Raw genomic sequence first — 24,972 nt, 5'->3', positions numbered from 1 at the left:
TCTGTTTACGCTTTAAAATTACTGTAAGTAGTTTTAATTTACACACATGCAAGGACAACGCAATAAATGTACTGGTCCAATATATACTGTGTATGTTCTCAAGCGCACGGGACCGTCAGCAGTGACGTCATAAAACTTGACGCCAAATATGATTCGCGCGTATATTTTTGATAGCATGGCATATTGCAAAGTTTTCTCTGCATCTGATTAAAACAACAGGATTGAAATATATTGAACTATTCCATTTGGATTATTTTGAATTCTTTCTAACTATCGATAGTACTAGTATGTGCATGTCATAAAATATATTTTATTGCTAATCTCGTAGGAAAATATACTCAGTAGACAATATACTGTAAAGTTATGGTGTTATAATCTTTTACATATAGCTGCGTTCTTCTGAGGCTTTGCCTTAAATTCATAATAAAATTATTGACAATGAAAGAAAAAAAGGATTGCGTTGTGTGCGAAGATATCACCATAGCGGGTGGATTCTTGTACAGCCGGAATATGTGCAACGTGCTTCGATCCGCATTTAGTAATTTAGCACATAAAGTACATACGTCACCAAAAAGTGTGCGTCAACTCGATCACTGCAGACGACAAAATTTAGAGGCTGCATCAGATCTTCTAACATGGCTTTGTTACCTGGGCGAGTTGTCGTTTCAACATTATTCATCTTATCAACCAAATTTCCTATCTAACAGTTTAGACATGCCTACGTAACGCCTTGTATGACCAAAATAATGTAATGTTAAGCCTACTAGATCACATGACCTCCCTCAGCATCATATATTAGATATAGAACCCCCGTTACCACACAAAGTGACAAACGCCGATATTTGTGTCCATCAATTAATCTAACAATACTTACAACAGCAGCAAAGATAACTGTATTTTTCTAAATGTCTCCAAAATCGTTTCCACAAAATAATATCGTACCGTGGTAAAATTAAGTTTTCAGTAGGCCTAGAGTGTAAACCCTGCTTTGCCATAGACAACTGTACCACTGTATCTCTTCTAAATTAATGTTAGGATTGCAACAAATCTATAGGCACTTGTCAATCCTTGTGCATGTCTATCAGATACTCAATTCTCATTATAGCTATATGTCATCCTCGATCCTGCAGGGGTTACTTTCACTGTCATTAATATGTTATTATACACTAGTATGGATTACAACCAAATATAGTGTGAAACATCATTTGTAGAGGATGATCATAATTTACATAAATGGCTGACCCCTCCCGTCCCCATTAAAGAAGAATTGGGATGATGGGATGCTTCAAAAAGGGAACTTTAGAGGACAATCTGAAATCATATTAATGAGGCGGATCTGGATCTGATCCTAATATGGGGGTTTTGGAGATCCCAAAACGATGTGGGAAAAGTACAATGTACCATCATACCATCAATTAGTCCCACCTTCCGGTGATTGTGACGTCATGAAACCCACATTGATGACTATTGAGACTTTTGGGCCTCTTGTTTCAAGATGCTCCACCGCTGACAAATGGTATTTTGTCACTATTAAAAACAGGAACAGACGATTAAATATTTTTCTTCAGTTACAAATGTTACTTACTTTACACCATTACCACCATTGAAAACTTTGAGCTTCTAATTTTACTTCAAGTTAAAGATATGAAAAATAATTAATTGCATCCCGAAAAAATTCCGTGTCACTATATCCTATATGGAAGGAAGTACTGATTGCGCATGCATCAAAGGCGAAATAAAGCATTTTATATGATTTTTTGTGTTAATTAGACATATATATACATGATCAAACACCAATTATTGTTCAACTAATGAATATCATTTATGCTTTGTCGGCGGTGGAGCATCTTTAAGTACTTATTAATATTTTTTATTGACAGAACCAAGTGGTGCCATGTTTGACCAGTTTCCATCCAAATCTGGCCTTTCTCTTTGGCCAGATCCACCAGAAACAAATAATGAATTCATGTATTACTTGTGTGGGGGACTTGGTATTATCTACCTGATGTGTTTGATCTTGGCCTACTCTAGCAAAAAATCAAAGGTATAGTATAAATCTGCAACCAATTATCTTTAATTAGTGTATTATTATCTCTATGTAAATGCCAAAACAGTTCCATAATTAGTAACATGTATATATTCTAAGAAAAGGTGTCTGTTTCTTTATTCTTTCCTTGATTAAACCTCAGACCTGGCCTCAGGATCATGACTTAGACAGTCTTAGACTAAATTTTTGCTTAAAGCCACTAATAAATTACTTAACTTTTTGTAACATGATCTGTGATTGGTTAAGTCTAAACTTACTTTAGCCAAGTGGTCCAGATGTTAAAGATGCTCCACCGCCGACAGAGCATAAATGATGTTCATCATTTGAACAATAATTGGTGTTTAAACGTGTATTCATATGCCTAATTAACACAAAAATAATATAAAATAATTTATTTTGCCTTTGATGCATGGGCAATCAGTACTTCATTCCATATAGGATATAGTGCCACAGAATTTTTTCGGGATGCAATTAATTATTTTTCATATTTTTAACTGAAGTAAAGGCCCATTACCTTTCCAGAGCAAAATATAAAGGTTTCTTAAAAACATTAATAACACCAGAAAATGCATACCGATGATCTAAAATAAGGTTACGACACCAAACATATGCAAGATTGCCTGCGTAATATATGAAAACAGTTGAGAGTCAATTCGCTGTTTTGCCGTCTGGCGGAGTGATAGTCAACTACCGCGCGGTATTTAGGACGACGGCGGGAAACATAATACGACCCGCGTTATGAAAATAAACATTTTAATTATTTTAATCAAATCGTTCAGAAGGTGATGATAAATGTAGTATTAACGGTAAGTTAATAATTTTTAGGACTCTACAAAATTATCGATCTTGTTTTACATTCCCATTTTATAAATTAAAAGCCGTTTCGGAAAGGTAGTGGGCCTTTAACTGAAGTAAAATTGGAATATCAAACTTTTCAATAGTGGTAATGGTGTAAAGTAAGTAACTTTTGTAACTGAAGAAAAATACTCATTCGTCAGCTCCTGTTTTTGATAGTGAAAAAATACCATTTGTCAGCGGTGGAGCATCTTTAAGATGTCTCGACACATATTACCACAAGCCCTCTACCTCTGGGTCGTCAGTTCGAATCCCATGTGGGTCAGTTGCCAGGTACTCACCTCTGGTCGATGGTTTTTCTCCGAGTACTCTAGCTTTCCTCTACCAACAAACCTCACAAGTCCTTATACCCTGGCTGTTAACTGTACGTTAAACTTATAAAACCCAAATCCTTCCTTTGAAAAGGCTTTGCAGAATTTGCCTCATCAAAAATTTAATATTGAAATTAAAACACAAATTATATCCAAATACTACAGCATTTGAGATATTTATAATCACAAGAAAGCTGAAACAGATATCAATTTTGTGTGACCTGCTATCCCAACATTTGATGTACATGTATTGATAAATTAGATTTAAGTATAAATCTTCGTAGTGCACACGGGATAAATTTTATCATGGATCCCTGATTCCCTATAGTAGTAACCTTTCAAAAAATATATATCCCCTTATTTCAGGATGGTTGATGTTTCTGCAGGGATTTCAATGCTCACTAACTTCTTGAGGGATGTTCATTCTAATTCTTTTTATACATTGTTGCTTGTGACATAGGATTGCACCCCTGGTGATCCCTCTTCATCTTTGGATCAGCTGAAATTGACATTACCCTTTCTTGTATTTTTTTAGTGTCTGGTAGATTTGATAAAAAAAGAAATCATATTTGTAGTCACTTGAGAGATACTTCTTGTGAGTACTAACATTTTAATAATAAAGCTTAAGTTTACATATTCTTTGTTTGATAATGACTGATTGACAGAAAAATATACCCCTGACTAAAATCGTTTTTCATATATCAGTATTACTTGCTTTGTTGTATCTGTAATCATTATTTTATAAATCTAATACATTGTTTATTGAATTCCATTGATTTACTGTTTCAATAAAGTTACAATTTAAAGTCATTCTTTATACATGATGAATGTGAATGAATACTGTGACAGTATTTTAACAGTCAATGCTGTAGTATTTTGTAAAGTTCAAATGTTCTGACCTGTAAACTCTATTCAAATCAATGACATTACTGTTTCAGTGTTTCAGGAGTTCATAATGGAATCCCCATTGATGTTGTAAAACTAAGATTAATAGACTAGGTATGGTGTAGGTGTCTACATATGTATATGTACTCTCAATATTTCACATAGAAATTTTTTTCCGGAAAATCAAATGAATCATGTGATTTATTCAAACTTACTGTTTACTTCTTAACATCAGGTGTAATGATTCATTCCTAAATTTATAACCAATTAATCTTCCTCCAAGTTCATCAAATTATTCAATCACTGCCCTTATAATCTAAGCAACTCAGAACTTGATTGTTGAAATAAACTATGTATTAAATTTTTTCCCATTCACCTTATTTTTTGGACATTAAATGTCCAAAAAATAAGGTGAATGGGAAAAAATTTGCCATTAATAATTGTGAAGCATTTTTTCAATACTGTTATCAGGAAGCCAAGAGCATTGAGTGTATTTACCATACTTAAATATTCCGTCTTTGTATATTACAGAGTTACACAATTAATACCTACCCGCAATTGCAGATAACTCTGTAATTGTAATATGCAAATTCGGAATAGGTAAATTGAGCCTTTTAATTGCACTTTTTGTTTTCTTAGAAACAATGATGTCTGAATTTTGGTTTGGTTTGGTTTGGCTTGTTTAGTTTTACGTCCTATATTTACAGCCAGGGTCATGTAAGGATGTGCCAGGTTTGATTGTGGTGGAAAACCTGAGTACCCAGAGAGAAACCACAGACCAGTGGTCAGTACCTGGCAACTGCCCCACATAGGATTCAAACTCGTGACACAGAGGTTGGGGGCTTGTGGTAATATGTTGGGATATCTGAACCACCCGGCCATCCCTCTGAATTTTGTCTCTGTTTATATACATTTGTTACATTGATTATATCAATAATTGTTTCTTCAGTCCAGTATAATTGTGGTGACTCCCAATGAAGAAGTGGAGAATGAAAAATTGCTACACAAGTATCTACTGGTATTATCTACATCACTTCTACCAGGTGAGGGTGTTAACACATCTTGAGACATTTTTATCATGAAAAACACTTTTGTCATGTTTAAACATTTTCAATTTACGACCAGTAATGTTATATACCTACATAATATTATTTTTAGGTCATCTGACCGAAGGTCAGGATGACCTATTGTCATCGTGTTTCGTCCGTCGTCGTGCGCCGTGCGCCGTCCGCCGTGCGCCGTGCGCCGTGCGTCGTGCGTAAGACTATTTATACAAAAGCCTACTCCTCCTTCATCCTTTGATGGATTTCATCCATATTTGGTTTGAAGCATCATTAGGGAAGGACAATCATATTTTATATAAATGAGCCTGGTCCGACCCCTAGGGGCTGAGGGGTGAGGCACCAAAAGGGCAAATTTTCTTAATTTTAGCTTTAAAATCCTACTCCTCCTTCATCCTTGGATGGATTTCATCCATATTTGGTGTGAAACTTTATTAGGGAAGGACAATCATATTTTATATAAATGAGCCTGGTCCGACCCCTAGGGGCTGAGGGGCGGGGCCACAAAAGGGCAAATTTTCTTAATTTTAGCTTTAAAATCCTACTCCTCCTTCATCCTTGGATGGATTTCATCCATATTTGGTTTGAAACATCATTGGGGAAGGGCAATCATATTTTATATAAATGAGTCTGGTCCGACCCCTAGGGGCTGAGGGGTGGGGCCCCAAAAGGGCAAATTTTCTTATTTTAGCTTTAAAATCCTACTCCTCCTACATCCTTGGATGGATTTCATCCATATTTAGTGTGAAACATCATTAGGTAAGGACATTCATATTTTATATATTTGAGATAGGTGTGACCCCTAGGGGCTGAGGGGTGGGGCCCCAAAAGGGCGAATTTTCTTATTTAAAGCTTTAAAATCCTACTCCTCCTTCATCCTTGGATGGATTTCATCCATATTTGGTGTGAAACATTATTGATGAAGGACATTCATATTTTATATATTTGAGATAGGTGTGACCCCTAGGGGCTGAGGGGTGGGGCCCCAAAAGGGCGAATTTTCTTATTTAAAGCTTTAAAAACCTACTCCTCCTTCATCCTTGGATGGATTTCATCCATATTTGGTGTGAAACATCATTTGGGATGGACAATCATATTTTATATAAATGAGCCTGGTCCAACCCCTAGGGGCTGAGGGGTAGGGCCCCAAAAAGGCAAATTTTCTTAATTTTAGCTTTAAATCCTACTTCTCCTTCATCCTTGGATGGATTTCATCCATATTTGGTGTGAAACATTATTTGGGACGGACAATCATATTTTATATAAATGAGCGTGGTCCAACCCCTAGGGGCTGAGGGGTGGGGCCCCCAAAGGGCAAATTTTCTTAATTTTAGCTTTAAAATCCTACTCCTCCTTCATCCTTGGATGGATTTCATCCATATTTGATGTGAAACATCATTGGGGAAGGACAATCATATTTTATATAAATGAGCGTGGTCCAACCCCTAGGGGCTGAGGGGTGGGGCCCCCAAAGGGCAAATTTTCTTAATTTTAGCTTTAAAATCCTACTCCTCCTTCATCCTTGGATGGATTTCATCCATATTTGATGTGAAACATCATTGGGGACGGACAATCATATTTGATATAAATGAGCCTGGTCCGACCCCTAGGGGCTGAGGGGTGGGGCCCCAAATGGGGAAATTTTCTTAATTTTAGCTTTAAAATCCTACTCCTCCTCCATCCTTGGATGAATTTTATCCATATTTGGTGTGAAGCATCATTGGGGAAACACAATTATATTTTATATAAATGAGTCTGGTCTGAACCCTAGGAACTGAGGGGTGGGGCCCCAAAAGGGCAAATTTTCTTAATTTTAGCTGGCTCACTTCCTGTTTTAAGGTTTCAGTCTCCGATCTCAATGAAAATTGGTCTATAGGGGTTTTAATTGATGCCGAACAACATGCAAACATTTTCGTAAAGATTTTGGTATTCCAAGATGGCCGCTGGCCCACTTCCTGTTTTAAGGTTTCAGTCTCCGATCTCAATGAAAATTGGTCTATAGGGGTTTTAATTGATGCCAAACAACATGCAAACATTTTCGTAAAGATTTTGGTATTCCAAGATGGCCGCTGGCCCCCTTCCTGTTTTAAGGTTTCAGTCTCCGATCTCAATGAAAATTGGTCTATAGGGGTTTAATTGATGCCGAACAACATGCAAACATTTTCGTAAAGATTTTGGTATTCCAAGATGGCCGCTGGCCCACTTCCTGTTTTAAGGTTTCATTCTCCGATCTTAATGCAAATTGGTCTATAGTGGTTTTAATTGATTCAGAAGGGGGAACTTTAGGTAAGGACAATCATATTTTATAAAGGACCGAGGTAAGACCCATGGTGATAGTATGACCGAGGTCCAAAATGGGAGCTTTGCTGAAATTTGGCTTTAAAATCTGACTCCTCCTTATATTAATCCTTGAATGGGTTTCGACCATATTTGGATGAAGGGCTACCAAGTTTGTTCAACAAATGACATTTACCTTTTTCAGAAACTTACATATTCAACTAAGGAGTTCCTTGTATTGTTTATATTAATCGTTAACCAATACTTTATACTGTGACTTTGTTGTTTTGTGCCATGAGTCAGATGACCGTTAAGGCCCATGGGCCTCTTGTTTAAAAGTTGTAATCGCATTTTGATATGCATGGAGAAGTAAGTAGACTTTGAGAGAGATCTATTTCCAACTGCAGAGGTAGTACCAAAGTGCTCTTATTTAACAAGTTGGTTTTAGTTTGATCCTAGATATATGTACTGGTACACTTGTATCTAAATTAGGCTAAATGAAAAAATATTCTTGTTTCCGGTAACACCCTTTAAAGATAAAGGGTCGGTAGGTAGAGATATTTTTATTTATTTTTTTTTTCTCTTCATCCCAGTTTCTTACAGTGAAAAACTAAAGTAGTCTTTATTCAACCTTATATAAACCATGGATTTGATTCCCAGGAGACTATTGGTTTCTTAGATTTACAGAATTTGTACCAAATTCCGGATTTTGTGAAAAACCAAACAAAATTTAGGTTGTTATTTGTTTGCTTGAGGACAAAACTAATAAAAAAAGTTTTTTGTGTAGGTACTGATTTTATAGGGTTGGTTGGGTTACCAGAAACACATATATATTTTTTTGTATGGCCTTAGGTAAACAGCAGTTCTTGTGGGTTGAAATTTTACATATTGATATTTGAAAAAAAAAAGTAGACTTTACACTTTATATCATTGGAAAATGCCTTATTTAATGTGAAATTCTTAATTGATTATGTCTACTGTCTCCAGGTCTACTTGGATTCCATATGTATTAGATTTAAAGCATATAAAAATAAGGCCATTGATATGTTTGAAACTCAAAACATTGAATATAGTAAACATGTTGTAGACATCAAAATATTAATTAAGAATATGTTGCAAATCTGTTCATTTTAAGAAAATATGCTCTACAGAGCTCTGTGAGTCACAAAGGCAGCTTACCACAAGATTATTCCCTCTCAACTAAACTTTCTATTAACATATTTTTTTCTTGTCAACTGATATTTAACATGAGTTATTGCAATTTTCTTTTTTTTCTTTCCAGGTTCCAGCTGCTCATCAAAAGCTAAAGTATTCATACAGTTGGTTGGTAAAAAAGTGAAATCCAATTACAACATGATAAAGGTTTTCTCAGGGGACAGATTTCTGTTTCAACGTGGGAATAAAGACATTATTCTGATACGTACAAAGGGTATGCATATTCAAGGTTTCACCTACTAAACTATCTTTTTCTATGAAAACAACGGGCCACGATGGCCGAGTGGTTAAGATGTCTTGACATATTACCACAAGCCCTCCACCTCTGGGTTGCGGGTTCGAATCCTACGTTGGGCACTTATTAATACTGACCGTTGGTGGGGTTTTTTCTCCGGGTACTCTGGCTCTGCTCCACCAACAAACGTGGCACATCCTTACATGACCCTGGCTGTTAATTGGAAGTTAAACTAATAAACCTATTCTATGAAAGCTAACTTACAGTTTCATAATAATATGATGATGAGGTACCTACAGACCAAATCGTACATTTCTGAATTATTTCAAGTTTGAAAGACTGTAATTTATAAAACAGAAAAATAAGAACATTACAAAAGTTTGTGGTAGCTTAATGGGTGATTACGGTAGTTATGAAGGCTGCTATAATTTGTGTCAGAACACTCTGGTTGCTCATTGGATAAATGATGATATTGAAACTAAGCACATCATCTTCATTATAAAAATATAGATCACTGTTCTATTTGACAGAATACCTTGGTCCTCTTCATGAAGTCAAAATTGTGGTGTCAACTGGATTGAGTTACATCAAATGGTGAGTGACTAGATTTTAACCTAACTTTATTTGCCATTTCATGAGAATTTATCAATTCAGTCTGCTTTCCGAACCATAACAGCATTTTTCTCTTATATCCTTGATGTCACGAAGAGAAGATGTGGAAACATTTGTTCATTTATCTTAAACCATCCAAGATGGCCACCACAGGTTCTAATTAGTCAGCATTAGTTTTGTATGTTATAGCTTTCATCTGACCTGATGTGTCAGGATGACCTATAAAGCCATTGTGCTTCGTCTGTCATCATCCACTGTATGTAAACTTTTCATTCAAAAAACCTAAATACCTGATAACCATATAGACCACTGGCCACTGATATTGGACCTGTAGCATGTTGGGATAAAGGACTAGAAAATTTGTTTCAATCATTGACCTTAACTTTAAAGTCACAAGTGGTCAAATAAGCTAAGACATTTGAATGACTTTCTGTCAATAATAAGAGGCCTATATCTTGATTATCTTGACCTTTATTCAAGTTCACAATGGGTTAAATAATCTAAAATATTTACAACATTTTCTTGTCAATAACTAATGGACCTTGAGATCTGATATGGATCTGTAGAATGCTTGGATGAAGTGCTCTCCTACTTTCAATGTCATATGGTTAAATATGTGAAAATACTGGAGCAACATCTTAAAAAGTGAAAGGCCTTAATTACTCAGATATTTAGCCTGCAGCATGCTGGATGACATACTTCCATGTTTGTTTACTTGAATGACATTGACCTACTTATAACAACATCAACCATCAGAAGAGTTCTTGGTAGACAACATCTTATTTATTAGTCAAAGAAAAGGTATTTGTTTTCAGCCCATTTGATCTTTTGTATTGTATTTCAAGATATTTTCCACTGTATACTTATACTGTGTTGTATTGTACCAATAGTCAGAGAACTGTTTTTAAGGTTCATGGACCCCTTCACTCATTTTAGCTTATCTAGCCTGAAGAGTCCATTTGATGACCTTTTGCCATGATGCAGCATACAGCTATCTATGAATTGGACCATTGTTTGGCTGTCAATTTGTTCATCATAAATCAACATTTACTCTAAATCACCATATACCTGCCTTGAACAACTGAGATTGTTGCCTTAATTGTTCTGACCTGAGGGAACCAAACTGCAAACCAATATTTTATAAATCTCTGCTTTAATATAGAGCATGGAGAGATGAAATTAATATTTTTTAACAGATTGTTCTGACGTGAGGGAAACTGCAAATCAATTTTGTGTAAACCATGACTTTTATAAAAAGAATAGATAGTTGAAAGTAATTTATATGCAAGATATTGATTTACAAGAACAATATTACCAGGTCTTCAGTTATATCAGTTGTTGTTTTCCTTCTTCTCTACATGCGTATAAAAACACTTATCATAACTCTCCACCCACCTTGTATACACACTGTGCTGGTGGTGATGTAAGAAATATGTTTTAACTTTGTCTCTAAACTATTTCACTTTTTGTTAAAACTGAAATGCAGGTGATGAAAACAGAGATGCTCCAGTTAAAAGGCATATCATTTTATCATGGTTTTTATTGATTTGTAATTTTATTGTCACCCGAGGATCCTATCAGACCATTAATCTATACACAAAGATTAAATCATAAAACAAAGTCATCAAATTGATTAACACCATTCTAGCTGGATTATATTTACAGTATAATATAGAGGCATATATGCAGTATCGCTGGGATTAAGCTCCAGCTTGCCTTTCCAACAAATGACAAAATTTGTGTCCAATTACCCGATTTGTATTGGGTATCATAGACCGATTGGCCGGCTACTCTGGTAATCACTGTGTAATACTAGATCAGTGACAAGAAATCCCTACAGGGAGGCTGCTACAGGAAATGTCTGCCATGTATGAGCATTATCTTGCTCTGGACAGGTTATGTAACAGATTAATGGTTTTATAGTTTGCTTTTAGTGACATAATTAATTTTTTTTCTGAATATTTTTCAAAACAATAATATTGTAAAGAAGCAAGAAGAGGTAAAATAATGTAATAGAAATACCAATAAGTTAAGGTACCAGACATAGATTGCAGATGGTCTCAGCAATATATTTCTGTACCTCAACCTATGTAAAGTAAAATTAGAATTTAGTATTATCAGCATTCACAGTCACTCCTTTTACTACAATAAAAAACTTTTATAGTTAACATGTACCATTTTTGAATTCCACACAAGACCAGTATGATGTCTAGATTTGCCATTTGATCTCATATTTTCACAAGATGTTCAGAGCTGAAATCTTCACCAGGGGAAAAAGCACAGACACTGTATTACTCTACTTATGTGTTAAACAATGTGATCCGAGTTCACACCAGTATTAATATGTCATAAATACAAATATTTGATAGCGTTTCAATTCAGATCTAAAGGTCAAAAGTCAAGGTTACAGTAAAAGGTTACAAAAAATAGATGCATTTGTTTCTATACTATATCAGTGAGTTTATGTGGTGTATCTTTTCTTGTAGTAACTTTGTAACTTTTAGTGTGGCCAGAAGGATTTGGTTCTTAATTGGTCATTGGAATCCAATTTATGAACATAGCTTTATAGCCACCATCCTCTGAGTTATATGGGGTTCAGGTGGATATTCCCCAAGATTAGCAAATCCTTTAAAATCTATTTTTTTCTATAGGAATGAATAAATTTGCTTTAAAATTGGTTAATTTGTATTGAATTACATAAACCACCTGTTACCCAACAAAATTAGTTTTTTATTATTTCATTTGATGTATTTATTGTTCGTAAAGGTGCATTCATTTGTGGTGAAAGGTGCATTATTAGATCATGAAATGGACAAATGGGTATATGTAAAACATGTTGTTGTTTTTTAACACGGCCTGGTCAACTTTAAGTGAACACAATGATGAAATATCTAAAATAATGTTAACGTACATATGAGGTATGAAAGCTTTTTTTTTTTTTTACCATTTGGTGCAGACACTACACTCAACCACATATACTTGATAATCATAAAAGCTAGCTATCAGACATTTGAAGCTGTGATGCCCATAATTCATTAATCACCACAATATCTCTTTTGAAGTTGCTGCTCCATGCAATGCAAAGATTGTAGAAAGATTGTAACTTTGGGTAATGCATGGATTTGTACCCTCAATTACCTGCAGATATCTTCCTTGATAATATATCATCCGTCTTTTGTGACACCTACAAAAAGCAAGTGACATAAGTACTGCTATGTTTGCCGCAGTAAAAAAGGAGTGCTGGTAGGGTTTTAGTGTCAGCAGTAATCCTTCAGTACAGAGATTTCTGTTCAATAATTCCATTTGCCTTGAACTTGTTGAACCCAAACTTCACACACTCTATTCTTACCAAAAGTGTTTGCTTGGGATTGCTTTAATTCAGATCTAGGAGTGGAAGGTCAAATTCATTTTTACTGAAAAATAAAAAAATAAATGTGTCAGTGCTAAGAATTTAGGTTGCCTGTGGCTAAATAAGTTCAAACTTTATTCTGATCCTCCTTGTCAAAATACTTATCTGTTATTTCTTGTCAGGTTTGAGAGATAAATGTCAAGTTCACTGTCACAAAAAAAAATTTATTTATAAAATAATTCATTTCTGTAATAGATGCTATTATAAAGGTAGTTTTATAGCTGTGGTTTGATGTCACATATGATACCATATTGATCATTTAAAGTCAAGCATGATTAAACTTGTGTCAATATTCTGACTGTCATCTATTTGGTAACAAGTTTACGCTTTCTGCAAATTTACTCATAAATCAAAAGAGTAATACCATATAGCTGGTTATTTTAGTGGGTCAAAATTTTTAGGGTTTTCTCTAAAAAGGAAGAAAATTCAATTTTTGACTGTTTTGAATGTTTGCGATATGGCTATAAAGGTACATATGATTCAACCATTTCTCAGTAAAGTTCATGGATACAATTTTCGCGATCAAATGAATGTGCTGGAAATCACGAAAATAACGGCTATACAGTATTCTGCAAACAGGATTTAACAGAATTAATGGAGTCGTCCATCCAAGTTGAGGTGAGACAATAGGAATCAAAGAATTAAGGGTTAAATATTCTGATATTGTCAAGCATGATGTGAGCTTCAGAATCCTACTTCAAGGGTGTTATTTCAGAGTAGTGAATGATTCTTTGTGTCAGTAAAGATAGGGCAAGGTTTTTTAGGTCACCTGAGACGACGAAGTCTCAAGTGACCTATTCTAATCACCTTTTGTCCGTTGTTGTGCGTCGTGTGTCGTATGTCCGTAAACAATTTACATTTTCAACTTCTTCTCCAAAACTGCTGAAGCAATTTCAATGAAATTTTGCACAAACCTTTTAAGGCATAAGGCCAATAAAAATTGTGAATTACATGGTCCCCACCCCTCAGGGGGCTGTGGGAGGGGCCAAAAGGGGTAGATTGAGTAAAATTTCAAAAATCTTCTCTACTCACAGATGTGGTAGAATCTATTACTCTTCATAGATAGAAAGGTCTTAAGGTCCTTTACAAAAATTGTGAATTATATGACATTGGGGTCTCTAGTTTCCCCCTTGGGAGGAGGTTAAGTTTACTATAGTTTATATTAGGAAAACATATTTTTGAGCATTATTTGGTCATTTGTAATAGGAAATGAATCAAATGTTGTCAGAATTATCAGTATGAGATGGCCATTTAATCCTTTTAACAAATTTTCTATGACTGACCCTTAGGGGTGGGGTCAAAAGGGGTCATGTAGGCTAAAACTTCAAAAATCTTCTTCTGAAATTCTGGAAATGGTAGAATCAAGTACTTTTCATAAATAGAAAGGTCTTAAGGTCCTTTACAAAAAATGTGAATTATATGACCCTGGGGTCTCAAGTTTCCCCTGGGGAGGGGGTCAAGTTTACTATAGTTTATATAGGGAAAACACATTTATGAGCATTTTTTGCTCAATTTTCATTGGAAACGAGTCAAACTTGGTTAGAATTATTAGCCTGAGATAGCATTTTAACATCATATCCATATTGGTCCAGGCCGACCCCCTGGGGGCAGAGGGGCGGGGCCAAAAAAGGTCAAATAGGCTAAAACTTCAAAAATATTCTTCTAAAATTCTGGAAATGGTAGAATCAAATACACTTTATAGATGAAAAGGTCTTAAAGTTTGTTTTATAAAAATTGTAAATTATATGACCCTGGGGTCTCATGTTTCCCCTTGGGGAGGGGGTCAAGTTTACTATAGTTTATATAGGAAAAACACATTAATGAGCATTTTTTGCTCAATTTTCATAGGAAATGAGTCAAACTTGGTTAGAATTATTAGCCTGAGATAGCATTTTAATATCATATCCACATTGGTCCTGGCCGACCCCCTGGGGGCAGAGGGGCGGGGCTAAAAAAGGGTCAAATAGGCTAAAACTTCAAAAATCTTCTAAAATTCTGGATATAGTAGAATCAAATAATTATAGATGGAAAGGTCTTAAGGTGTTTTATAAAAATTGTGAATTATATGACCTTGGGGTCTCACGTTACCCCCTGGGGAGGGGTCAAGTTTACTTTAGTTTATATAGGAAAAACATATTTGTGAACATTGTTTGCCCAATTTTCATAGGAAATTAGTCAAACTTGATTAGAATTATTAGCCTAAGATATAGCATTTTAACCTCCATATCCCTCCTCAATGACCCCATGGGGGACCAGAGGGGCAAGACCAAACAGGGTCAAAATGATTAAAATTTCAAAAAATACCTCTAAGTTCACAGGTTTGATGGAAGCAAATACTCTTCGTAGTCTAAAAAGTCAAATTTATAAATCACTGACCAACTTCAAGGCCCAGCATATAGTGTTTATATGTCTTTAATTTGTTTCATTATATATTCTAACTCAGGTGACCGTTAAGGCCCATGGGCCTCTTGTTTTATTACAAACCTGTTCCAGAACAGAACAAGACTTCACTAGCCAAAGACATTATGCATGATGCTCTCCCTAATACAGCATCATACTGAATACCCTTGACTACCAAAGTTGCGAGTGAATTTGATGTATCATTGTAATTTCATGACATTTTTCCCACAGATTCATTGTAGAGACGATGCAAATTAGATCTCTTATAGGTTTTCTATAACCCTAATATGAAAAAATAAAATCTCAAACCAGTAACATTTTGGTTCCCGGTTGAAAGTGTTCACACTGTGTCGATCTGATTCACTAGATAGTTTGTTGAGAATCAGAAACTTTTCTGACTTGAGAAACCAATTTATCTTTGTTACAGGAGACCATATTCTGCACTAGTAACTTGTATGACGACAGGGAACACCTATCCTGTGGACTGTCGACTTATAAACCCAACCAGGACTGCTGTACAGGGGGAGGACGGCATTGTTTTTCCGTACAATAACAGGTCTGTTGACAATTAATAGTGTTTGTGTGGACATGAGTGTTGAGTAAATTAAAAAGATGCATTAATGACAGATGTTTTTCAATGAGTAATTGGTGGAGGAAAAATTATTTTCCTTTTAGCACTTACATAAAAAATCTTTCTAAAAGTATGATTTTCTTGACTTTGACGGTAAACCTATTCTTTTTAAGGTAAGAAGTAAGAAGAGGAGGAGTTGCATAATTTATGTCAACGTTTTAAAACGTTTTTTTAAATGTGCAATTTTCTATGTTATTCAAAATCATTATATTTTGTATTCATGTTTAATTTCTTTCCAGGAGGTCATGCAGCTGCCATGCCATTTTGAGAAAAATTGCAACATTTCACCCTTGGTTATCTCCCTTTAATGTACCTCTAAGATTTGGCAATTTTTCACAAGTAGACAGCACAAACTTTATCTTTCTGGCATTGACCTTACTGATGGCCTTGACCTTGGTGGGTTACATTCTAACATCTACAAATGTCACAGAGACCTTTTCTATGGAAGTTGAGTTTGTAATCATGGCAGCAGTAACTGTGGCAGCTGTCAGTATTGTCATGTATCTACTGAGTATTTTACTGAGGAATGTGAAGTCAGGAAAGAAAGAAATCATTGATGAATTGTTTCCAAAATCTGTTATGATTGAAAAATGTACAGATGAAGGGAACCATGTAGAGAAACAGGTGGACTTACCTGGCGTTAAGGCGTCACAGGTACAATTTAGTATAACACATTTTCCTTCATGGCTCAGCGAAAGATCATCACAGAGTGTGAAAAGTGGAGATCAGTCTGATACTGACTTCAAGAGCTTTATGTCAATAGACATGGAGCGAGAACAAAACATTGTGCCAGACAAACAAACACCTAACCTGGAAGCTGATGACAATGCTGCCAATTTGGGTATAGGTAGATTTCAAAACCAGGATGTATTTATCAGTAGTACTGATTTGGATGGAGAAAACAAGGAAACTTTCAAAAGCACTACCGGTTTTGAAGTTTGTAGTCTAAAAAAGGATTCTTGTGTTGAGTTAAGTTCAGATCAAAGGATTATAGACTCAGAAATAAGCTTTACTTCACTTGAAATTGAACCGGACAGTAATAATTCAGCAGATAAAGACAGTCAAAACAGCAAAGTGAAGAGTAAAAATGAAAAAAGTAACACTTCAGCAGATAATCTAATGCATGCTTATGGTGGAACGGCTGAAAGAAATGATTCCAAAGACAATTTGGATGCTGAGATGTTTTTGGATGTAGAAGCAGAATCAGATATGTTCTTAGATGTGGCTAGCTCTGAATCAAAAATGAAAGGAAAAAGTGGACAGCTGCGTTCTGTAAGTGCTGATTGTCAGGGAAATATTGGTGGTTGTTTGAAGGATTTTGCCTCTGCTCTCTCTCTACCAAGCATTCATACTATGAAACAACATCAAATGCCAGGTACAGAAATGGATCAATCCGACGAAATCTGCAAGGAGTACATAGTGCAAAACGTCTTTAATACGGAAGAAGATGATGAATCACTTGGAAAGTTTCTTCAGAATTCTTGTCCCAATGTTAGAGAATCAAAAAGTTCATTACAACCAGAAGATGGTTCTGTTGAAAGTCTTTATGCCCGGCCAATGAAACCTTTACCTGGGAGCCATGCCAAGGAATATTACACTGGTCCTATGGTCAAGGAAGAAAGTGAAGCCCTTCTCTCCTGTGACGAGGTCAGCATACACATGGACAACACTGAGGAAGCAGACGAAGATGACCAGTTCTGGGAGATAGATCATAAGGCATCTAGCAATCTGTTCTACCCTGTTGCAAGACAGTCAAGTTCTATTTCAGGTTGGTTCATGTCATAGCATGATAACAATAGTTATTTTTACTTTAATTCCCGTTGAGCTTTTCTTTCCTCAAATGGTCATAAAGGTACCATCTATAATCAAATAACTGCAACCTTGTAATCCTGGTGCATGTTAATGATTGCTGGTCAACATGAGATGCTGAGGGCCTCCTAGGCATTTGACCAATCGCCAGGCAGTGTGTAGCCATGTGTAGCCATGCCTATTCAATGTTTATTTTATTTTACCAGTTACAATTTATGTCCATTACCTCATGCTCGCAAATGCTAGTGTACCTATTCAATGTTTATTTTATTTTACATTAAATTTATGTACCTATTCATTCAATGTTTATTTTTTTTTACCAGTTAAAATTTATGTCCATTACCTCATGCTCGCAAATGCTAGTGTACCTATTCAATGTTTATTTTATTTTACCAGTTAAACTTTATGTCATTTCCTCGTGCTCGCAAATGCTAGTATACCTATTCAATGTTTATTTTATTTTACCAGTTACACTTTATGTGTCATTCCCATTAGATTCAGAGGTGAGAGATGAACTACTACAGACAAAAATGACTGAATGGGAATCGGATGAGGTTCAGAAGCTGACAAATAAGCGGAATACACAGCTTCATGAAAACACCAGGAGGTTAACTTTACACCTGATGGTACATTTTTGTGAGATACGTCGTTCACTTCTGACCAAAGTTGATTCAAGCATGATCTACCAAAAGACAAAACTGGCAGCACATCAATGGCTGACTATGCTTTTAGAGGAGCAGTTCATCGCCATTCAATATGCAAACAGGATGCTGACAATTCAGAGAAGTATAAGTTTTAAGGAAAGAATTCATATAGGCTTTGCCTGTTATGCAATCCGTTTGACTATAACATCTTGTTAATAAAATTTGTTGAAATGAAAAAAAGGTTAGAATATACACAAAATTTATTCTTTAATTTCTGTGTACATTTCCAATTCTAAAGTTATCATCTTGAGCTGAATAATTGATAGTAATTAACAACTGTTATACAAATTTCTTAACATTCTGTTTGAGAGCTAGAAGAGTTTGGTACATTATTCATTAGTGCAAGTCATCAGTTTATGTGGGAAAAAAATGAATTTTAAATCTGCTCTAAAGAGACCCAGCATATTGAAGAGTAATTCTTTGACAAGAACACTTAATCGTTACAGTATGTACATGTCTGTTGTTACCATGACAGATCCTTGTGCTGTAAGGAGGATCAGTTTAGGTGGTGAAGTACCAGAATGGCCCCTGAGCCTTACTGCACAGTGTGTTAGACAGTGCATACAGCATGTTTGTGATGCCATGACCTTACCTCAACGCTCAAACTACAGAGAGAGGCTTGACAAAGACATAAAGGAGACACTTACAGGCTATTTACATGAATCGATCAGACAGTTCTATGATCATCACAAAGAAACTGTCAATAGGTATGTAACGTTTGAGTAATTTTAAGCCCACCCTTATCAGACTTCACATCAAGCTGTCCACCTTTTGAGTCAGTGTTGCTGATTTAGTCAATGAATGTAACATTCTAACACAAGCCATCTACATCGTCGTTTCTGCTCCTGCTTAGCACTTAGCATAAGGGGAGTGGGACAGCTGGTTTGCCTGTTGTCCGTAGAATGTGACCATGTGAGGCATGCTTATTCAATGTCTTTAGCAACATGCTGCAGTGCAAGAGTTCCACTATAACAAGAAGACACAACATGAATATACCACAGCCTCCAAAAACATACAAACATACCACACACCATGCATACATTAGAGGCCGTTCTCAAATTACCCTTAAATCTAATAAACCAATTAAACTAAACGTTTTGAGACAATATAATCAACTGACTCGTTAATGTGTATTACACTTTACAACAAGCCCTCTACATTTTGAGCCATTGTATCCTTATATCTACCACATCCCTTTATTTGTTGTTTCTGGTTACTGGACCAACAGTACTCCTAAGTGGTCCATCTGTGGATTCTTCTGTGGTGAACTTGTGAAGGTGTCCTATCTTCAAAAAAGTTCAACAAAAATCATGTTTCTTTGATAGAATTTAGTACTTATGATTTGTTCTTTAATTCACATTTGCCTTCAAGAATTGACCAATAAGTGATTTTATATCACAGTATTTTAACAAGCATGATAATCTGTTAATAAATCTGTTGCAGCAGTAACATATTGTCGTCGGTGTCAACAGAAAGTAGCACAGTCTGCCACCAGTCTCTGCCTGGTCCATATGTGTCACAGTCATCTCCAGAGCAGCAGCTAAGAGGTTAGAAGGAATTCAAAGTCACCTGACATCCAGTGATTGATTCGATCAGGATATAACCCTAAAATTGTTAACTGCAATAATGTATTTAGAAATGTTCTTTATCTTTAATGTCAAATTAAAGTTATTATAAAGTATTAAAATGGTTCAACTGAATACTTTAGTTCTATCTTACATACAAAAATAATCATATTTGATATATTTTTTTCATACATGTACTTGCCAAAAAAACTACAGCTGGTGTTATGATATCAATTTATATCAAAATTAATTTTGTTTTTCAGACCACTGCCAAGTGCTACCAAGATCAGCGGAGAATCTGAACACATTTCTACATGAAATTTCTTCCTTTTACATGGAATGTGTGCAGACATGCATTCTAATAGATAAGGATCACAGGCTCAGAGTCTGTGTATCACCAGTGTTCACCTGTTCTACAGAGCATCAGAAGGAAGTACAGGTGTTACTTGACCCACCACAATTATCACGCTCATTTATTGAGCTGTCCATAGAATCACAACTGTACAGAGTTGCCCTAACTGGAGCCAAGAACGAGTTATGGCTAGAGTATGAAGATCCCATTTCTGTTTACACAGCATTTCTCATGCAGAAGGTTACTCTTGACAAACTCAAAACTATGCTAACATGGTGTAATCCCTGTTCATGCGAAGAAAACCTTACAAATAACTCTCAGAGTCATGAATCCTTTCATGTCAAGGACACAGTTGACAGGCAGGCTGTGAAAGGTACTCACGGCCTTGTACAAAACTTGAAAGCAACCCTTAGTGGAAAGTTAGCGTCATACTCTGGAGTTTTGTCTCAGAAGTTAAGCTTACTAAGGGAGTCCAAATCTGCTTTGATTACAATGCTTACAAAGAAGTCTGATGCTAACATGAAAACAACTATAGAATTACATCCTCTGATTCCATTTCTTGACAAAAAATGGCATCGTCTTGGATTCCATCGGACTTTGAATGTTAAGAAAAACCTGACACAAGCTTTAATGTCAAAGTTGGTGAAAGATCTTAAAAGGGAAAGAGCCCAGTGTAAATTATCGGAAAACCATTTGTTACTTGGGAACATTTCCTGTTTGTATAGGATCGAAAAACAGATCTATGATGAACTGGACAGGAATGCGGAGGTCTGCTTTGAGCAGTGGTGTCCCTACATCCAACAAATCATAGATGACAACAAACTTGACTCTGACAGGACCAGAGACCAAATTTGTGCAGTGGTAACTATCACTATAGGAAAAAATCTTTCTTGAAATAATGAAATCCCTCTTTCGGTATTTCAAATAAAATACAGTTTTTCCTAATGAAAATTTCCCTACTGGTGAGTTTTGTGTATATTTTGCCCTCTGATTAAAATGTGTAGATACATCCACTAATAATGACATCTTTAGTAGCATACATAGTTTATTTCACAAAATATTAATGATAATTGAATTAATTAAATCTTACATACTTTCTGTCCATGTTTCTGTTATTTTGTTTTGTTAAATTGTATAATAAATTTGTAAAATACTGGGTACATGTCTTTTTTTAAGGTTGATGTTGCAAGTCAAAAGATGTTGGCGTCTCTAGAAAGCATTGTAACAGACCTAGTACAAAGGGAAATAATCCAATATAAAGCTGCCCAAGCCACCCAAATGTCCATCTGCCAGACAGACAAAATACAGGTAACTATTGGTCCAATCAATTAACACATGACCCTACAAATTTAATATGAAGAAGACCTCTTCTGTATTTTCTGAAAAAGTGTCAATATCAACTTCCACCGGCCATGTCATTAGAATAAGAATGTTCCTAAGCCCAGAAATAAATTTTAAGCAAACATTCCACACCTTCTGTAGAAGATCACAAGAAAACAGAAACGATAATACATTACATCTAATCTGTTGCAGGTGCCAGAGACAGATGATGGTGAGACAGTGACTAGCTATGAAATGAACTTTTCCGAACTCATAAAAGGTAGGAAGTAGAGAAGGAATTTAAATTGTAAAAAGTAGATCTTAATTCAACATATATGCTCCATTATTCAAGGTTTTGGAAATTAATTCTAACTTTTTAGGACAAGATGACCTATTGTCATCGTTTTAAATCGCTACTAGTCAAAAAGTTCATAACGGATTTTTACCAAATTTGGCCAGAAACATCCTTAGGGGACGGGGAACAGATTTGTATAAATGGTGACTCTGACCCCTCTGGGGCCTGAGGGATGGGGTGCAATAGGGGAAATAGAAAAAATTCCTTCAAAACGCTTCTAGACGTGAAGATTGGATTTTGACAAAATTTGTCCAGAAACATCCTTAGGGGAAGGTGAACAGCTTCTGTATAAATGGTGACTCTGACCCTCCTGGGGCATGAGGGGCGGGCCCAATAGGGGAATTTTGGTAATTCTTCGTTACCTGTCAAAAAGTTTTGAAGAATTTCAACCAGATTTGATCTAAAATATCTTTATGGTAAGGGGAACAGATTTTGTATAAATGGTTACTCTAACCTTCCATGGGCAGGAGGGGTGGGGCCTAATAGGGGAAATAGAAATAGAGGAAGATTCCTTCAAAACGCTACTAGTCATAGAGTTCTTATTGGATTTTAACCAAATTTAGTCAGATACATCTTTTGGGGAATGTAAACAGATTTTATATAAATGATAGCTCTGACCCCCTGGGGCAGTAGAGGCGGGGCCCAATTGCAGAAAATTTGTTAATTCTTTAAAACACTACTAGTCATAAACTTTGCTTTGGATTTTGACCAAATTTGGTCAGAAACATCTTTGGGGGAATGTGAACAGATTTTGTATAAATGATGGCTCTGATTCCTCTGGTGCAGGAGGTGGGGCCCAATAGGCGAAATAGAGGAAAATTCCTTCAAAATGCTACTTTTCATTTAGTTTCGAAAGAATTTCAACCAGATTTGGTCTAAAATAGCTTTTATGGATGTCTTTATGTATAAATTATGGCTCTAACCCCCTGGGACAGGAGGGGCAGGGCCCCAATAGAAGAATATGAGGAATTTGTTTTGAAAAAACTAGTACATGTAGTCATAAATGCATCAATAGATTTTGGCCAAATTTTATCAAACAACCTTATGAGAATGGAAAAAGATTTTGTATAGTGATTCTGCCCAACACCATTGTTTTGGTTTCTATTTCACCAAATACTCGTTTCCCTCCCTCAAGTTATAATTTGTTGAAATGATTTTCAGATGACCATTTAGGCCCATGGGCCTCTTATTTTTTCCCCGTTCATATTTTATAGCAACACTAAAGGGATGTATTCATAACACTGATCAATACTGATATTTGTTGATTGTAGAATTTCAACCCATGAAAACATATTTGTCCCGTGTCACCCAACTGGAGAAGGTAGTTACCAAAGAACTCATACAAGTCCATTTCTATGAACGATATCAACGAAAACACGACAAATTTGCTGCAATAACATTTCAACATGTTTTAGACTCTTACTACGAGAAAGACCCCGATATGATGGATACTACTCTCACAAACGTCAACCTCCAACAGCTAGAGTGGCACATTCTTGGTGAGAATACAAAGGTGATCCCAGGCTGGTTTGGAAGGCTGGTAACCTTTGTGATGTTCTGTCTGACTGTGTTTGGCCTGGTTTATGTTACACTCACTGGCAGCTCCCTGTCTGTCACTCAAATTCAGGAATGGATGGCTTGTTTCTGTATCAGCGTTGCTCTCTATGCATTTGTATTTGAGCCCTTTGTATCCATGGTTGGATATCTCGGATACTAGAAACTATGTAGGCATCACATTAACTTGACAGCTTGAAGAATAGATTGATGCTACAGTACAATAAATGTTTGAACCTTTACGTTTTAATACAAAAACTTTTTTTGTCCTGATTGTACAGTAAAACATGCTTATAAGTTCAAAAGAAAAATGTCTGTTTAGGTTTACTCGACCGACCATTAATTATTAGCCCCAACCCTAATATTTTTGCCACTTTTCTATGAAAAAAATTAAAAGTCAGGATTTCGATCTCGGTCTTCTGTTCCTGCCATTATTTTAGAGTAATTGACACTAAAAAAAAATATTAATAATAATTAAATATGCCGACCTACCGACCCAATATTTTTTGCCAATGTAACCCTAAACAGACATGTAAAAAAAATTTGGCCTAATGAACCTGACTTTGGGATCAAATAAAATTACTTCATTATAAGTATAGTTTGTTATACACACATTATAAGCATTATTAAAATGAACAGTCGGGCAAGGATGGCTAAAGTCGGTAAAAATGGTGTGAATGTATCCAGTATAATTTCTTATGAAATGGAAAAAATAAAATCTCTCGTCAAAATCTGTCTGCGTGCGAAGAAATTAATTTAAAGTATAGGAATCCTAAAACGTCCTTCCGGCTCACTATGTCCGTGGTTACATTTCCACGCAGCCTCGCTTTCAATGCTTTCAGCTTTTCTTTACTTTAATGGTCAGAACTGGAAAACTAAGCAGAACTTGGCCGTCGTATTAATATGTGAGAACTTTTGGAAGGCCAATGAACCCATTTAGACTGGTTTTCTTTGCCCGACTATTCACTTTAAACTAGAGATTGCGGGAACATAAATTCCTATCAGCATGCCTGTTCAGATATTTCAAATTTTACAAATTTTCAAGAAGAAAATGAAATCTTTGTTGTTATGATATAATATCTGTGATATTACTATAACAGTAATTGTTTTCTCTTACAAGAATAGTTGGTGCTATTTATTGGTGAAATTTGAAACTTCCTAGAGTACCAATATGATATTAAACACAACCACAAGTAGTTTTGATATCACTGATTTATTTACACAACAATGATCAGATAAAAAAAAACTTGACAAGGAATGAGTGATAATTGTACTTAGCTAGTACAACAATATTTTAAGAAATAAATTAATTGCATCATTTATATATGTACCATTAGCTAAATCGAAAACACTTTTGCACCAATATAAATTTTTA

At 35.6% G+C, this 24,972-nt stretch overlaps 1 protein-coding gene across 4 annotated transcripts; it reads left to right on the top strand.

The window, feature by feature from the left end:
* Positions 1 to 560: 560 nt before the first annotated feature.
* LOC138321656 (uncharacterized) lies at positions 561 to 24,958 on the top strand. Of its 4 annotated transcripts, none has more exons than XM_069265489.1 (14): positions 561 to 652; positions 1,881 to 2,044; positions 5,048 to 5,141; positions 8,719 to 8,865; positions 9,417 to 9,480; positions 15,735 to 15,863; positions 16,178 to 17,706; positions 18,243 to 18,533; positions 18,927 to 19,158; positions 19,898 to 19,998; positions 20,280 to 21,229; positions 21,545 to 21,676; positions 21,902 to 21,968; positions 23,315 to 24,958. In XM_069265489.1, the coding sequence occupies exons 2-14, from the start codon at positions 1,895 to 1,897 to the stop codon at positions 23,758 to 23,760; spliced, it is 4,332 nt and encodes a 1,443-aa protein (XP_069121590.1). In that variant the 5' UTR covers positions 561 to 652; positions 1,881 to 1,894; the 3' UTR covers positions 23,761 to 24,958. The 4 variants fall into 4 exon arrangements, with proteins under 4 accessions (XP_069121590.1, XP_069121586.1, XP_069121588.1 ...); XM_069265485.1 differs by having other exon boundaries at positions 19,895 to 19,998; XM_069265487.1 differs by having other exon boundaries at positions 608 to 748; positions 19,895 to 19,998.
* The last annotated feature ends 14 nt before the right edge of the window (positions 24,959 to 24,972 follow it).

This window comes from Argopecten irradians, chromosome 4 (assembly GCF_041381155.1).
Source record: "Argopecten irradians isolate NY chromosome 4, Ai_NY, whole genome shotgun sequence".
Lineage (NCBI taxonomy): Eukaryota > Metazoa > Mollusca > Bivalvia > Pectinida > Pectinidae > Argopecten > Argopecten irradians.
The sequence above is the reverse complement of the archived record's forward strand: the minus strand, read 5'-3'. Positions and strand labels throughout refer to the sequence as shown.